We start from the raw sequence: 18,133 nt of genomic DNA on the forward strand, positions 1-18,133 counted from the left end.
CATCTCTGTCTAGGTCTTGTATGATATTTGTGCTCTAACTGCATGTGTGTGTGTGTGTGTGTGTGTGTGTGTGTGTGTGTGTGTGTGTTGTGCTCAGGTGTAGATATTGGCACTACGATGAGAACCTGTTGACCGGGAGTGTGGTGATCGTGTTCCATAACGAGGGCTGGTCCACTCTGATGAGGACCGTACACAGCGTCATCAAGAGGACGCCCCCCAAATACCTCGCCGAGATCGTCATGATCGACGACTTCAGCAACAAAGGTATCGCGAACATCGACGGACACTGCGCGTCTCTCTGAATCGATCCTAGAGTTCACCGTTCGAGCGCGCACACCGCTTACGTTCTTTCACGGAGAGCCGACAACACAGCTGATCGTGTTCGTTCGAAGTCCTTCGTTTTGAAAATAAAATTTCTTCACGCAATCCATCTAAACATTTTTCGGAAAATCACGACCACCAGTGCTCTGTCACCGTTTACCCTCAAATGCTCATGGATCTGTACTCGGTACTCAGAAGTAGCTACTGGTACTACTAGTGCTAGTCTGAAGCTTTTATGCCATGTATAGTCACATAGAGCCAAAAGTTCACAAGTGTGGTTACACTTCACTAGAGTTGCCACAAGTGCAACAAGATGTTTGCTTGTAAGGCCGGAAACACGAGCGATCTGTAAAAGCATCTTTCAACAGTGCATTATGTGCAGACGGAGAAATGCGGAGTTTTCCGCTGCCTAGCTAGCTCGTCTCTGTTCGCCCCGTCTACGTCAGGTACGTATGCTGGAGGTCTTCCCAAATAATAATGACGTATAATCATCGCATAATCGAGGTCTCTCGTGGTGTTTTAAGCAGTATCGGTAAGAGTAGTAATACCGTTAAAACCTTAACGTTACCCGTTCTTAGACCCGACATTCTCCTTTAGGATTTTCTGGTAGAGAGCAGAATTCATGTTTCTCTCAATTACTGCAAGTTGCCCAGGCCCTGAAGCAGCAAAGCATCCCCACGCCATCACACTGCCTCCACCATGCTTGCCCGTTGGTATGATGATCTTTTTGTGGAATTCGGTGTTTGGTTTACACCGGATGTAACGGGACTCCTGTCTTCCAAACAGTTCCACTTTCGACTCCTCAATCCACAGAACATTCTCCCAAAAGGTTTGAGGATCATCAAGGTGCGTTTAGGAAAAATTCAGACGAGCCTTAATAATCTCCTTCTGGGTTAGCAGTGGTTTTCACTTCGCCACTATTCCATGGATGCCATTTTTGCCCAGTGTCTTTCTGATAGGGATATTCATGAACGGTGATCTTTATTGACACAAGAGAGGCCTGTCGCTCCTTTGATGTTGTCCTTGGCTCTTTTGTGACTTCCTGAATGAGTAGTTGCCGTGCTCTTGGAGCAATTTTGGAATGTCGGCTACTTCTGGGAAGGTCCACTACTGTGCCAGGTTTTTCCATTTGGAGATAACGGCTCTCGCTGTGGTTTCAGAGCCTTTGAAATAGCTTGGAATTTCTTTCAATTTTGGCATAGTGTGTTACTGTGTACGACCTTTTCACCAACTTCATGCTGTTGAAAAAGTTCTGTTTAAGTGTTGATTTGATTGAACGGGGTTTCAGTAATCAGGCCTGTTTGCTTCTAGTCCAGCTGAACCCCATTGTGAATGCAGATTTGGGGAATTAGTAGCTATGGGGGCAAATACATTTTCACACAGGCCCAGTTGGTATTGGATAACTTTTTTGCTTCGATAAATGACATTATCATTTCAAAACATGCATTTTGTGTTTACTCAATTGTAATACTTGTGTGTTATTTCTGAAACAATTTAGTATGCGATATACACAAAAACCGCAAAAATAAGGGGGCAAATACTTTTTTCGCAACACTAGAACTTTCCAAAATTGTACAAAATTCCGTACTAATGGCTGACACCGTATTGATGACACCGTGAAGGCACGACTTGTGTAATGGGAAATTGAGCAAGTGATCTATGGATTGAGTTTATTTCTTTTTATACAGAGATTTATTATTACAGTTTTTCTCGATGAGTAAGACACACTTAATGATCGCCATCATCTTCTTCTTCTTAGCACGACAGAAGTCTTTTCTTGCAAATGTGTCAACACTTTTTCATTGGTTTCAAACATTTTTCACACCCTCTTTAGAAACGGTCAACCCTCATCTCATCCAAAGGCCAAACGCTCTGTTGGATTCATTTTTTCTAACAAAAGGGAAGTCTTTTATTCACCACTAATAGCAATTACTTTCATAATAATGAATCTCCAATGCACAATTTTTTGCACAATTAGTCAATCAGCAATCAGTTCTTATCCATGTATAAATGATGTGGCTATTTGCAAGCATGAACGAAGAACAAAGGAACAAGGCCAAAGGCAGGAAGCCATGGCAGAGGGGTGCCAAAATCACCATATGTGCTGCTATCTCTAATGATGGTGTCCCTTGCCACACGCCAACTGTCGGCCCATACAGTGCAGAGCGCCTCGTCATACTTCTGCATGCACTGAATGAAAGACTGGTTCCACCTGAAGAGAGAGGGCCGTTGAGGCCTGACATGACACATTTGGGAGATTGTTGCCTTCCACCGCTTTCGCCTTGTGAACGAACGGTTTACAGCACACCCCCGCATGATGAGGCAGTTCCTATTGAGGAACCCTATTGAGGAGTTCTTCTCTGCTTGGAGATGGACGGTGTATGATAACCTACCACATGACCTGATGTCATGGGTGCAGAAGACTTCCAGGGATAGATACACCATTCAAAGGGGTCTTTCCCTCCCTGTATTGCAAGGGAAAATATTAAATACGGTGTAGATGAGAAGCTGTCGCCTAATCATCCGGAACAAATGGACTAAATGTGATTATTTCTGATTTTGGGTTCTTTGGTTATGGAGTGGGTGACACGGTGGCTTAGTGGTTAGCACGTTTGCCTCGCACCTCTGGGTTGGGGGTCCGAATCCCATCTCTGCTCTATGTTCTCCCCGTGTTTCAAGGGTTTCCTCCGGGTACTCCGGTTTCCTCTCCCAGTCCAGAGACGTGCGTTGTAGGCTGATTGGCGTTACCAAATTGTCCGTAGTGTGCGAATGTGTGTGTGATCGTGCCCTGTGATGTCCAGGGTTTCTCCGCCTTGTGCTCGGAGTTCCCTGGGATATCATGTAATGTAAAATTCAACAGATGGCACAGGCATACAGAAGGTGGAACCGGTTCATATTGATAGCTGTATTTTGTTGCCCATTGTATAATGGTTGATTGACAGTTTGGGGTGTTTGATGGAAATGCTCGCTTTTGTTTTGAATATTCTGAGAGTGTTGGAGCGTTGCAAAACAAAAAAACCCTGAAACGTGTCAGTTTGGCCAGTGACTTTGAGTTTAGGCGTGTGTGTGTGTGTGCGAGTGAGAACTGTTTTGAAAAAGGAACTTCTGAAAGGACAAATTTGTATTTAAGCAAACGAGGAACGACTGTAATCTGCTTTGACAACAAGCTTATCCACCATATAGATTTTATCCGTCAGCATTTCTGTGTACACATTTCTAGGTATTTATCATTGAGGAAGGAGTGGGACGTGTTCGGTCATTTCTATAAAGTACATCCCTGTGTCAGTAGTTAGGTGGGTCTTCTTTTGTAATGAGTAATGATCTGAGTGTGTTATGCGGCGCGTGAACAGCATCGGATGCGGTTGGCTGCCACTGATGGACGCCTGGCAATGATTTGGCTAATCAGAGAGCGAGCGAGAGAGACGGACAGACAGCTGGAGACTGATGGAGACACACGGACGGAAAGAGAGAGACGGACGGGGACGGAGAGAGGGAGACGGACGGGGACGGAGAGAGAGAGACTGACCGAGAGAGGGAGACTGACACGAACGGAGAGGGGGAGACGGATATGGACGGCGAGAGGGAGACGTACACAAACAGAGAGACTGAGATGGACAGAGAGTGAGAGACGGACAGAGAGAGAGAGGGAGATGGACACGGACAGACACTGATGGGGAGAGAGAGAGAGAGAGAGAGAGAGAGAGAGAGAGAGAGAGAGAGAGAGAGAGAGAGAGAGAGAGAGAGAATATGAGAGCGAGGGAGAGAAAGGAGTGGCTGTAGGTAAAAGTGGGGGGGGAGAGAGAGAGAGAGAGAGAGAGAGAGAGAGAGAGACGCACGTGTGCTTTATGTTTGGTTTACGTTTGTGTATTTTACGTTCTATTTGAGTTCTGTTTATCTATTAAACTTTACATTTATGTTCAGCCAGTTCCCGCCTCCTTCTTGTCCGACTTTAAAGTTTGTTCCAAATACGTGATTGTTTCTGTAGTAACAGTTCATACACAGGGACTTGTACAGTGGGTGCACACTCCAAATAAACTACAACTAATAATAAACAGATTTAAAAACGTGTTGTTTAACAGAGTAGTTCTTATAACCGTTAACATGGTGGAGTTTTTTGTGTTGCTAGGAGACATTCATCTAACGGTTATAGAAGGAGTCTCGGTTGTAAGCACTTTCAGTCTCGGTTATGAAAACGTGTGGGTGGGTGGGTTGGGGGGGGCGGTGGCTGGTGAGGGAGTGACTGTTTATCATGGCTATAATTAAGTACAAGAACCAACTTGTCTCTTGGAAGTTCCACAGCATTACAGCAAACAATAAACCATTAAAATGTGTGACGTGTCCTTCATTAATAAACGAAACCTTGTAAGCGTTGACAAATCGCAGTGGTCTGAGAGGAATAATCCACTCCAGACCACGCAGTTATGCGAAAATAATGCGCTTTGCATCCGCGGCACACTCTCGTCCTGCTTTATTTTTGTATAACAGCACGATCTGAAGTGTTATTCCTTACTTCACCTGCAAGTCACAGCTTTATATTAATGCGCTCGTACACAGGGACCTGTATGTCACATAATCTAAGCCTAACCATTTAAAAAAAAAATATATATATATATATATATATATATATATAATTTTTTTTTACATTTTAAAAAAAATATTTGATTTAACAAAGATAATATAAACGTGTGCGACTGTTGATCTGGTGAAGTTTTCTGTAAGGAGTCTCCGGAGTCAGGGGTCAAGTTTACGTTTTCCGACATCTTCAAAACAAAGGAGATTACACTTTGTGGTTTCTCTGTAACGTCACAAGGAGCCAACACGTCTCACAAAGACGTTCCACAGCATTAAATGGATGTGTAAATGACGCGTCATAAGTGTGACGTGTCATTCTTTGGTAAGTAAATAATTGTAATTGTTGGCAAATTACAGCTGTGTAAAAGGAATAAAAACGCTTTGGGACGTGTTGATTTATAGGGAAAATCTTTAACTTCGCACGGTCACAGTAACTCCGCTTTATCACACTGCCCTTTTGTTGATTATTTTCCTGTAACGGCACACCCTCGAGTGCATTATTCACTTACCTAAATGATCAGGTGTGCTTCAGTGTGCTTTTACTTTATAATAACTTAATAATTAGCATCAGATACAAATTAAGACTAAAAGAGAAACACTGCATTATTACATTGGTACAAGGGGATAATTAATGGCTTTTTCCTTTGTTTCTCTCTCTCTCTCTCTGTCTCTCTCTCTCTCTCTCTCTCTCTCTCTCTAGAGCACCTGAAGGGGAGGTTGGAGGAATACATTAAGCAGTGGAACGGCCTGGTCAAGCTGTTCCGCAATGAAAAGAGAGAAGGATTGATCCAAGCTAGGAGCATAGGAGCACGCAAAGCCACTCTAGGACAGGTGTGTGTGTGTGTGTGTGTGTGTGTATATATATATATATATATATATATATATATATATATATATATATATATATATATATATATATATATATATATATATATATATATAAAGCTTTTTTTGAGGATGCTCTTTATCTCTGTGTGATTGTACGTGTTTGATCATATCTAACTTTCTTCAGGTGTTAATCTACCTAGATGCTCATTGCGAAGTGGGGATAAACTGGTACGCTGCACTTGTGGCCCCCATATCCAAAGACCGGTATGGCTATTTGAACTCCCCCTTATCCATTCTCCTCACTTACTAAGTGAAAACACTGATTTATTCTTGACGTTACATTTGAATATTTCTGATCTGCCCTGACCGCTTAACCAGCACAGTATTGCAGTTTGAATTAGGGATGTCACGATACCAAAAATCTAGTAGTCGGTACCGATACCACCAAAAGTACACGATACTCGACACCAAAGTCGATACCACAGTGTGGTATTAAAAAAAAAAAAAAAAAAAAAAAAAAAATGAATTAAAAACTCTCCTGGAGGACATCCTCCTCTGGCTGATACTGGCAAAGAGAGAGATATTTTAGTTATCAAACACTGTCTGACCATGAGTGGAGGTACACTCCTAAACGCGCACGCACACACACACACACCCCTTATACTCTGAATGCAAGCATTAGTTTAAATTCACTGACATGGTGGCAGGCCAAAAAGATTTATTAAAAGCATGAACATGTGAATAATTATTAGTGATATTAGGCTACATTACCTGACAGGGCACGGGCTGAAAGGCGATGCACGGTGGACCATTCGGAGGTAGTTTATAACACTGCAATGCGTTAGCGTCGTTAACAAATCACTATCGCAAACATTACATGGATCATAACGTTAGCTGGTTTCACGGCTAAAATGCCAGCTGCCTCAAACAAACATCATATAGGGACAGTCTTTCAGATGTTTTCCCCAAATTCCATGCGTTTCCTCGCTTTGTTTGAACGATAGCATCGGTCGCACACCGGCTTCACAGCATCAATTATATGTTTGTTGTCATCCGCCTTGAATGTGACGTATTTCCATATTTGACTCTTTACCACCTTTCCTCTCAACGAGTCGCGGCGGAGCTAAACTTCTGTAGTTTTTCCCCCGAGTGCTTGTAGTTGTTGTTCTTCTTCTTCACCACGTGTGGACCGGCTTAAACCCTTGCACGTATTTGCTGCCCCTTTCAGGTCCGGAAGAATTGCAACCCCGGTACCTCCATTAGAACGGTACCAACGCTACTCCAGAAAAACAAGTGCTGTCACGTTTTAAGAATGTAGCTTCCGACTTGGTACCGAAGTATCGGTTCTCGTGACATCCCTAGTTTGAATATAAATTTACTTCCTTATGTTTGATATTTAACTAGATTTGCCTGTTCAATGCATTCACTGCAGGATTGCTTGAGGATGCGCTGCACAGGTCCGAGTCCTCACTGGACCGTGATAACGTGTAACTTTTTTTTTGTTGTTGTTTTAATCGGACCTGAAACGCTGAACCCTAACCTAATAATCAGACAGCGGTCGGATCTTCCTGTCCACCGCGCAGCATAACATGGCCATTGTGTTGTGGTGTTGACGTTTTGCAGAACGGTTTGCACAGTGCCTCTGATAGATTACATAGACGGCAATGATTATACGATAGAGCCTCAGCAGGGAGGGGACGAGGACGGCCTGGCGCGAGGAGCCTGGGACTGGAGTCTGCTGTGGAAAAGAGTCCCGCTGAACAGCAAGGAGAAGAAGAAGAGAAAACAAAAGACCGAGCCTTATCGGTAAACACAGTTGATGCGCAGCATGGTCATTGAAACCCCTGTCTCTCTCCTGTGTTGTGTGTTTCCCCTTCTGTTCCCGTGCCTGTGATTGTGTATGAATGCGTGTGTACGTTTGCATGGACCCCCCCCCCCCTTCCCTCCATCTTCCATTGCTGGTGTTAGAACGGTGTGCACGGTGCCACTCATTGACGCCATTAATGGCCAGACCTACTCCATCGAGCCCCAGGGCGGGGGGGACGAGGATGGCTTTGCCAGAGGAGCATGGGACTGGAGCATGCTGTGGAAGCGCGTGCCGCTCAGTAAACGAGAGAAGGACATGAGATTAACTAAAACCGAGCCATATCGGTAATTCACAACTTAATTCCAAGCTAATTGGTGGTGATGTGTATTGATTTGAGATGGGTGGTGGGCATTGTGCTTTTGAGCTGAATCCTCCAAGCTTGGCTAAGCCGTCTAACAAGATTAACAGCTATCCAGCACATGAATACTGAATTGTAACGTGTTTTTATATATATATATATATATATAATATATAATATATATACACACACACACGCACACGGAGAGACACAGTACTGTGCAAAAGCCTTAGGCACGTGCAAAGAAATTTTGTAGAGTAAAGATGCCTTCAAAAATAATCAACCCAGCAGCCTTCATTATGTTTTTTTGTCTGAAAAGTCTCTCTCTTACCGCTTAATATGCTGCTTTCTTTACTGATATACAAACAGTTTTCTGTAACATTTAAATTTTGTGCTGGAAAACTAATGTTTGGAAATCTAAAATGTTTTGATGTCATGACTCGATAATGTAGAAGTCATAAATTCTATAACAAAGTTTGTGCTAAAACAATAGGGTACCTAAAACTTTTGCGCAGTGTGTGTGTGTGTGTGTGTGTGTATGTGTATATGTGTGTGTGTGTATATATATATATATATATATATATATATATATATATATATATATATATATATAGCATGTATGTGTGTATGTATATTTAATGTAATAATATACTAATTAATGTGCTAATGCCACTAATACAAATTAGCTGCTTAACTGCATTAATCAATATCACTGCATGTAATGAATTCTACATTAAGTAAAGAAATGGTTTGGTGAAAAGTAGAAATGTATTATAAAACATGTAACCTCTCTCTCTCTCTCTCATATTTATATATATAATTTTTATATTAGTTACAGTTACATTTATATAGCGCTTTTCTACACACACAACGCACTTTACATAGTATTGGGGGGGATCTCCTCAACCACCACTAGTGTGTAGCATCCACCTGGACGATGCGATGCAGCCATAGTGCGCCAGAACACTATATATAGATATATAATATAAAACACATACGGTGCCCTCCACTAATATTGTTGCACGCCTATATTTAACAAGGTTATTTTTTTTGAGTAAACCTGTTTGTTTTTTTTTGTTTTGTTTTTTTGCAATAGTTTGATATCCATGAGAGCAGAGTGTTTTGTTGAGTTTTCCGAACGAAAGATTAAACAATAACGACAATTTTTCACAAACCTCTTTGCTCATATTTACCAAGGGTGCCAATATTAATGGAGGGCACCGTGTATATTTAATATACAAGACTGCTTCAGACTTCTCTAGAGAAAAACAAGTGCTTGCCTTATCCATGGCTTGGAAACACGGGAGCAATATTGGCTGCCCTCTCGGAGAAGGAGGGATGGCATGCTCTTGCCCCCCTGTCAATCACAATGACTCAAGCCAATCACGGGTCTCTGTGAGCTCATGTATGTGGAAGAGGGCAGACGGCACGTTTCAAGAGTTTTCAGCTGCCATTTGACTAGGCATGGGCTCGGCTGACTTGATGTGTCTCCGAGGAAGCGTGTGCTGGCGTTCACTCTCCTCAGTTGGCAGTAGTGAGAAAATGGGGGTGCTGCTATCAGCTAAGTGATTAGGCTAGCTTATTTTAGATTTCTTATTCTCGGTCATGCGGATCAAATAAAGATTGGTAGACCCTCGATTCTGCGATCGCAGAAATGAACGCAAAATCAAGCAAACTCCGCAATCTTCGGAGGAGTTTGCAATTATTCGGAACTACCACAGATTTCCCGCAGTTTCGGGCCAAGCCGTGTCATGTGACGGCATCACAACGCGCATTCGACCGAAGCCCTCTTCGATTCACGTGCGTCGAACACGAGTACAGCTAACAGGTCGCATTTACTAACAAATATCACTGCGAAAGAGCGTGCGATTGCGATTTCACTAATTTAAGTAGTTTTCCGGGAAAAAAATGACGTCATCACTACACGGCACGTATATATTTTTTTATAAATATATATAACAATCTGTGTATATATATACTTTGTACAGTAATAGGCAATGAACGAGAACAGTGCAAAAATATCGTGTAGTATATTGCAGTGTAACAGTTTAAGAGGATTAAGGGCATGTATTTACGGTATAGGTTTTCTGTGAGACAAACTTTCCATTATTGAGGCTTTTCCACAAACCATTTCTTTACACATGCTCACAGACTGCCATAAAACCTACCCAAAGTATGGTATTTTCCAGACCGTAAGACACAACTTCATTTTACTTTAGCGTAGTTGTCTTATGTCCAATTGTTGGTGTTTTTATAAAAATTTGAACAAAAAAAATAAATGCTCTGAGGTCCCTTTTAAAGCACAATCAAAATGTTGTGTATAAAAAAAAAAAAAAAAAGACCAACACAAGGTAGGTATTATATTTTCTTTATTGTCCAGAAGATCGATATTTCACATACGGTCCTGTCTGAAAGTATTTGGGTGGGTTCAAACAAAAGGTCCCGTGTTTAAAGTTGTTTACATCGTCTAGATGTAAGTATCAGGGAGCGTGAGCTGAAATTCTGATCTGTTGTTTCGTACACCTTTTGATCCAAATGCCTTCAATGTATAGCGAAATCTCACATCCCGACCTCACTCTGTGGCTCTATGGAATTCCAGTGTGAAAGGCCATCACCTCTGTAAGCGATGTTGTCGTAGCTTTCTAGACGCACGTGTAACCTGGTCCAGACGGGATAGACTGACCTGAAATTTTGAATACCAAATTTCAAAAATTTCCATAAGCGCCGAGTTCAGTGTCTTAATGCGTGTCCACGACAGCAGCTTGTATGTTTTGTGTGTGTGTGTGTGTGTTTATTTATTTTAGTTCTATCTTAAGTCTTTCCCCGAAGCTTCCCTGACCGTAGTGTCTCGTCTCGCAGGAGATTCGGGTTTTGATTTAGCTCATGAAGCCACGTTTTACACCACGTATGACCCGGCACAGCAAGCAGATCATTAACTTTTAGTGTCAGCGTCGTACTTGTGTAAAATGGGCCAAGTATCTTAGATGTGTTAGAAGATGGAACTGAAACTGAATATGATTAGTTGAGTTCTGCAAGGGCTCCTGTCTCCTGGGACAACTGCATTAGGGTTTTTACATAGTGTATGAGGTTCACCGTGTGTGTGTGTGTGTGTGTGTGTGTGTGTGTGTGTGTGTGTGTGTGTGTGTGTAAGCTCTCCTGCGATGGCTGGTGGGCTGTTTGCTATAGAACGAGATTTCTTCTTCGAGCTAGGCCTTTATGACCCTGGTCTCCAGATCTGGGGTGGAGAGAATTTCGAGATATCTTACAAGGTAAATTAATTTTTTTTTTTCTGTAGCTTACTCCCGAGATTACATACGGGCTGTATGTTTTAGTTTGTGTGTGTGTGTGTGTGTGTGTGTGTGTGTGTGTTGTATAGATCTGGCAGTGTGGAGGGCAGCTACTGTTTACTCCCTGCTCTCGTGTGGGACACATCTACCGTCTGAAGGGGTGGTCCGGAAACCCGCCCCCTGCTCATGTAGGCTCCTCCCCCACACTTAAGGTTGGTTTTGTATTACAAATAACCTTTCACACTAGTTTTGCACTAGTTCTTTTGTTTGTACTCTTCCCGATATTACAGTCTTTGTATGTACCCGAGCTATCTTGTATATCAGCAGAGATCATTTTAACTGAAATAAAAAGTACATCATGTTCTTCTTACCCATGAACCCTCTACTGCGTGAATTTATTACATTTACAACAAAGAAAAACATTTTTTATGGATTTTTATTACTTGAATTAGTTCAAGTAATACAAATATATTTGAAAATGTAAAAAAATAAAATAAAATAAAAACCTTAGGGCTTGTAGCTGGTAAATTGTTGCCAAGTCTATGAGATTACAATTCCAGGTACTGCATTTTCCAGATTCTAAGATAACTATAAGATACTATAGACTATCGTCTACAGACTATTCCAAACCTGAAGTACCTTTTTAATTCTTTCTCTTGAATTTTTTATTTTTTTTCATTCTTCTTTTGAAACATAACCTTTAGAAAATAAGCTTCAATTGCAAAACGTCTGAAATTTCAAAAGTGTTTCTTGCTGTGAATGTGAAGAAAAGTAAATATCCTATTTGAGAAGCACAGTGTCTTTTCCACTGTGTACGCCTGTTTCAGTTCATGAACGCACATAACAGTACAATTATCGCATGTTGTTGCCTTAGGGCATCAATTACATTCGACCATTTAACTGAATACTTAAAATATATCAACTTGTTTAAATGTCAAAAAAAATAGTACTTTCACTTCTATCTCAGATGGTGTCCCCCCCCCCCCCCCCCCCCCCCCCCCCCGTTAAATAGTTTTGCAAAATGTAAATATTGAAAATGTATTCGCATTTTGAGAGCCATGTGATGATGTCCTTCACCGTGCCATGTGATTGCTGAAAAGGAAGTGCAAACAGAACCTCCTGGTCATGAGATGGATTATTTTTCGTTGTTAAGTCAAAGTTAAAGCCCCCTTTTACTTAGGAAAATAGGAGTTTTGTTTTTTTGCCTATCGAAGAATTAATCATTATATAAATTAATTGTTGCAGTAGAGGGTTAAGTATTTGGTTCAGTAATATTATTTCTTTGTGTGAAATAGCAGAATAGGTTCATATTAAAAGTTAAATCCGCAACTTGTAGCTCTGTGACGTCCTTTTGTCCATTTTTTTTTATAGACAACGCCGTGTAAGAAAGCCCATCTGTTCAAGACACTGAAAAACATCATGCAAATTCATGTGACTTTTTAAAAATATATAAATATATATTTATTCTTTTTTTTTTTTTTGCACAGAACTACGTGCGGGTGGTGGAGGTGTGGTGGGACGAGTATAAGGATTATTTCTACGCCAGCCGACCCGAGACGCTCACCCTGGCTTACGGAGACATCAGCCCTCTGAAGAAGTTCAGAGAAGAGCATCGCTGCAAGAGCTTCAAGTGGTTCATGGAGGAGGTCGCGTACGACATCCCCATCCACTACCCGCTGCCTCCGAAAAACGTGGAGTGGGGCGAGGTGCGCAGCTCTCACCTTTCAGCTTCAATACACTTCAGGAAGTCAGTACACAGTAAAGAACAATCAGATTTCCAGCCAGCTCTCATGAAACCAGTCGCGTAGAGTTTGACGTGGTGGGCGGAGCCGAGCTCGTGTATAAAAGGTGCTCACGATTAAGTTAAATTTAGAAGCAAAACAATATCAGGTGCTCATGTCTGCTTTCAGATCCGTGGATATGAAACGAGCTACTGCATTGACAGCATGGGACACACCAACGGGGGAAATGTGGAGATCGGACCGTGCCACAGGATGGGGGGGAATCAGGTGAGACACGGCAGCTTTCGCATCTCAAAATTCTCAAAAGCAAAAGCTTCAATTGTTCTGTAAAAAAAAAGTATTTGCAATACAATGCTACATAAATTCTCTTTAGACCACTATTCTCAGTTCTGATTGTTCAGAAGGTGGGGATTTAATTTTCTATAACAGCAGCAAAGTTTCTGTATAACATCAGCGGACCCTTCTCAGCCGCTCCCGCGACGGCAGTCGGTTATCGGTAATGGGCAACACCGATCACTCGGACGACCTCTATAAGAAATGATTAATAGAAAACTGATACCGTCAGTAAATCCCACGCTTCGTCTCCACGTTACTCCGTGAGCTTGACCGGTAACGTTCTTCTGTAAAATCCGCTGCTGCCGTTTGTGTTACAGCTGTTCCGAATAAACGATGCGAATCAGCTGATGCAGTATGACCAGTGCCTGACGAAGGGCTCGGACAACACCGTCATCATCACACACTGCAACCTGAAGGAATTCACTGAGTGGAGGTACTTTAAGGTGAGTCCGAGCTTCTGTCGAAACGGATCTGCGCCATGTTACCAATAAAACATGGTAAAAGGTCTGCACTTATATAGGGGTTGGTTTTTTTTTTTTTGTTGTTTGTTTGTTTTTTATTATATTTATAAAGCTTAGCGGTTCTACAAAGTGCTTTACGCTGGTTCTCATTCACCCATTCTCTCTCACACACACACACACACCCACTCTAACACCAATGGTTGCAGAGCTCCCACGCAAGGCACTAACTTGCCATCAGGAGCAACTTGGGGTTCAGTGTCTTGGAGGACACTTCGGTATGTGGAGTCACGTGGGCCGGGAATCGAACCTCCAACCCACCACCAATCGGACAACCCGCTCTACCGCCTGCCACAGCCGCCCACAAAATAGGGCATAAAACCAGACACGCGTACATCGTGTACATTTTTATATGTTGATTTTTGTGAGTGACGTTTCGCGACAGACGACAGTAGCCAAAAAACAGGAAGTGATGTTTGTGATGATAAAATTACACTTAATACTTAACCCTCTACTGCAGGACTTATTGTTGCCATGTGGTCAAAAGTAACACAAAATGTACGAGGTTACATTCCAGTTACTGCGTTTTCCAGACTATAGGCTGCAGAGGGGTTTTTTGCCACCTAGTAAGCATGTAAAAGTGATCTCCTCTAGAAAGGAATTACAGCTGTAAAAAGTAGGATGGATCCACTCACGCAAAATACAATACAAAAATTGTACATAAAATGTAAAAATTGTAAACGATTTAGGTGGTGTCTTTTTATTTTTCATTTATTTATTTTTTATTCTTTCTCTTGAAACTTAACATTTAGAAAATAAGCTTCAGTTGCAAAATTTCTTATATATAATATATTTTTTTAATCCTACTTTGAATGCGAAAAAATTTTAAATATCGTATTAAGAGAAGCCGAAAAAAGAAATCGGAGAGAAATGACTTGCTGCCATACGGTAGCAGCATGCAGTAAAGGGTTAAACGTGTATATACTAGGAGCGTAAACGCCAGGCCTGTACAGATACCACCGCATCTGCTGCGATATGATTTTCGAAGCGTCTGATCGATTCATGACCAGCCTTGCGCATAATGATGACATGGGTATAAGGACTGTTTTTTTCAAACTAGAGCCAAATCACTTAAAGCCAGGCTATTAAACTGTTTACACATGACAATTATTTTTAGTCATCTCGGATGACGAACGATGAATAAGTTCTGCTGATCGTTTAGTCAGCGTTTTACGTTTAGGGTGCGTTGATTCATTTCAGTCGTTGCCTTTTGAATCAAGACATCAGTCATAGTCAATGCAAAACACATTCCTACTATTTTATTCTAGAAATATTTTATTCTTCAACACATTTAAATAAAGCAAGAATGGGAAGATTTGGATGTACTTTCAGGAGGAACACGGTGAGACTATTTATTTATTTTAGATGCATCAGTCTCATGTATGTTTGGTTTCTCATGTCTTGAGGAAATGTAATATATGTAACGATTGATTACACCTTCACTTTAATCGAAACACCTACAGCCTGGATGCTTTTATAACTCTTATGCATCCTTTAACGATCGTTATTTCACCATCTTTAATTGTGTGTGTGTTTGGATGAATGTTTCAGGATCTGCACCGGTTCACACACACCCCCACAGGAAAATGCTTAGACCGCTCGGACGTCTTGCACACGGTCTTCATCTCCGACTGTGACCACAGCAAGAGCAGTCAGAAATGGGAAATGAACAACATCGTGGCCGTGTGAAGCCGACGCCGACGCCGACGCCGAGGACGTCGCAGATACAGAACTCGAATCTCACTGACCTTCTCACTGACCTTCTCCTGCACCAGGGGTTAACAATGTAAATACCGCTGATGGAAAACTTTCCATATTTTTATGTCATCTCCAGTAATGATATTGCCATCTTTATTTTTATATGTAGATATTTTACTCCATGGTGGATGATGTTTACAGGTGTTCAGCCTTCAGTGTTGTAAGAGGATGCACACAAGTGAAGATGACTGACATAATACCACTGTTTTTAATTCCTCACTGCAACGTTAGACCGCTTCTTTGCTTTCTATTCTACTCCGTGAGAACACTGGGCATTTTTTAAATGTTTTTTCTTTTTATCTTTTTTTTTTTTTTTTCTCTCCCTTCTTCCAGAGATCTCATCACTCCAATATTCTGAGTTTTTCTTTTTTCTTTTTTTTTTTTCTTCACGACTTTAAATCTGACTGCTGCTTTTTGTTCTGATTTTACGAGGAAAATCGGGGGACGGTGAATATAATAATACGGAAAGGGCTTACAAGGCTGAGGGGTAATCATGAAAAATAAGGGGATATATTTATTTATTTTTATTTTTGAAATATTGCATCGACGTCTGCTTGGAAACAAGAATGTTTAATAATAATTATGTATGTGAAATATTTTGATTTAAACGTAAGGCAAATCACTGGATAAGCGCTGTCCGTGGTGAAGGGCATGTGACACGAGCAGAGGAAAAAAACAACCATGTGCGCTATTTTTTTTTTTTTTTGTACAATGTAAATACGAGCGTTTCTAATTGAACATTTTGAGATGCAGCGGGCCTCGTAATGAAGGTGTACATATCTAACGTGTAAAATGATCAGCACTGTTTTGTCAAGAGAATAAATCGAACCTTTTTACCACTCGTCGTGTAAATAGATACGGGTCCGTTATTGGGACGGACTCGGATTTTAAGTAAGTGGGGATGAATGCTTCATGGGGCAGTGCTTCCGGTCTGAATGTTTGACACACCTACTGGAGTAAAAGCTAATTAATAGCGGTTGTAGAGCCAGGGTCACCTTCCAGTACAATTAAGATGTTTCACTTGAATTTAATATGTACATTTAGTGTGTGTGTGTGTGTGTGTGTGTGTGTGGAGTTTGCATGTTCTCCCCATGCTGCGGGGGTTTCCTCCGGGTACTCCGGTTTCCTCCCCAGTCCAAACACATGCATGGTAGGCTGATTGGCGTGTCTGTAGTGTATGAATGGGTGTGTGTGTGATTGTGCCCTGCGATGGATTGGCACCCTGTCCAGGGTGTACCCCGCCTTGTGCCCGATGCTCCCTGGGATAGGCTCCAGGTTTCCCCGTGACCCTGTAGGATAAGCAGTATCCTACAGTATCCATCCAGAAGATGGATGGTATGTTAAGCAGTGGATGGTAAGCAGTATCCATCCAGAAGATGGATGGATGTTCATTTATTTATATATTAATTTTACGGACCACGTTTCAGGTCACCATGGTTCTTTATGATTCTGTTGGTTCCTCTTTACCTGTAGGACAGGATGTACCATATAAGATCATATCTACATATGGACACCCAACCGTCACACCCATATATGCTTGTTGAACATGCCAAGAGATTAGATTATCCCCCTTTGCTGTTAGGAACTGATGTTAGGCGAGGACGTCCAGGGTGGCGTCAGCATTCCAGTTCATCCTAAAGCTGAGGTCAGGACACTCGAGATCTTCCACTCCAACCTCGGCAAACCATTGTCGCGTCCCAACTTGCCCAGGAAGCTGGGGTCAGAGTGCAGGGTCAGCCATGATACAGCACCCCCTGGAGCAGAGAGGTTTAAGGGCCTTGCTCAAGGGCCCAACAGTGGCAGCTTGGCAGCGCTGAACCCCCGACCTTCTGATCAGTAACCCAGAGCCTTAACCGCTAAGCCACCACTTCCCCTGGTATATGTTTGAAGTGTGGACACTTTCTGGCTTATATAGCGCCTTTTTTAACCCCCTTTTTTTTTTTCTTTTCTACAAAGAGCTTTACACTGTATCTCATTCACATTCTCACTCTCACACACACACCAATGGCAGCTCTGCAATGCAATGCGCTAGGCTGTGATCCAGAGCAACTTTGGGGTTCAGTGCCTTGCCCAAGGACACTTCGGTATGTGGAGTCACGTGGGCCGGGAATCAAACCACCAACCCTACAATTAGTGGACGACCCGCTCTACCACCTGATCCACAGCCGCCTCTTTCTCAGTTAATATTGCCCACAACACCCTGCACCAGGGAGGGAGAGTTTTGTGACTGTTTGCGAGTGAGTGTGACAGACACGGTGGACGAGTGTGACAGTGGTGTAAGTGTAAGACCTGAACCGTTAAGCATTAATCAAATGGTTGGATGTTGCATAACACGTTTATCTTGCAGGGTCGGAGAGATGGATGAAGACGAAGAGCCCGAGCAGCATGTTCTCTTCTGTTACATGACGTCTTATTATGTCCCAGTACTTGTATACTTTTTTTTTTTTTTTTTTTGGTGAAGGTAAAAATACATACAAAGTGCAGAATGTGAAGAAGGGGAAAGGAAGAAAAAAACAGGAGTACGTACTTTTAGAGCATGGTGTAAGAAGGCGAATTGGGATGGAGCACATCTTTATGGAAGGCCCATATATGGGTGTGATGGTCAG

The 18,133-nt window shown here is 42.0% G+C and overlaps 1 protein-coding gene across 2 annotated transcripts in view; it reads left to right on the plus strand.

The window, feature by feature from the left end:
• Window positions 1–16,366, plus strand: part of galnt7 (UDP-N-acetyl-alpha-D-galactosamine: polypeptide N-acetylgalactosaminyltransferase 7) — a 31,871-nt gene extending 15,505 nt beyond the window's left edge. The window contains exons 3-12 of one of the 2 annotated variants that reach the window (XM_053679900.1): window positions 98–264; window positions 5,594–5,724; window positions 5,906–5,985; window positions 7,345–7,527; window positions 11,038–11,155; window positions 11,263–11,385; window positions 12,661–12,879; window positions 13,084–13,182; window positions 13,569–13,694; window positions 15,321–16,366. In XM_053679900.1, coding sequence (XP_053535875.1) covers window positions 98–264; window positions 5,594–5,724; window positions 5,906–5,985; window positions 7,345–7,527; window positions 11,038–11,155; window positions 11,263–11,385; window positions 12,661–12,879; window positions 13,084–13,182; window positions 13,569–13,694; window positions 15,321–15,458 — 1,384 coding nt within the window. In that variant the 3' untranslated portion in view covers window positions 15,459–16,366. Of the gene's footprint in view, window positions 1–97; window positions 265–5,593; window positions 5,725–5,905; window positions 5,986–7,344; window positions 7,528–7,689; window positions 7,873–11,037; window positions 11,156–11,262; window positions 11,386–12,660; window positions 12,880–13,083; window positions 13,183–13,568; window positions 13,695–15,320 lie in introns of both variants that reach the window. The other variant, XM_053679899.1, reaches the window with a different exon arrangement.
• The last annotated feature ends 1,767 nt before the right edge of the window (window positions 16,367–18,133 follow it).

This window comes from Ictalurus punctatus, chromosome 3, assembly GCF_001660625.3.
Source record: "Ictalurus punctatus breed USDA103 chromosome 3, Coco_2.0, whole genome shotgun sequence".
Lineage (NCBI taxonomy): Eukaryota > Metazoa > Chordata > Actinopteri > Siluriformes > Ictaluridae > Ictalurus > Ictalurus punctatus.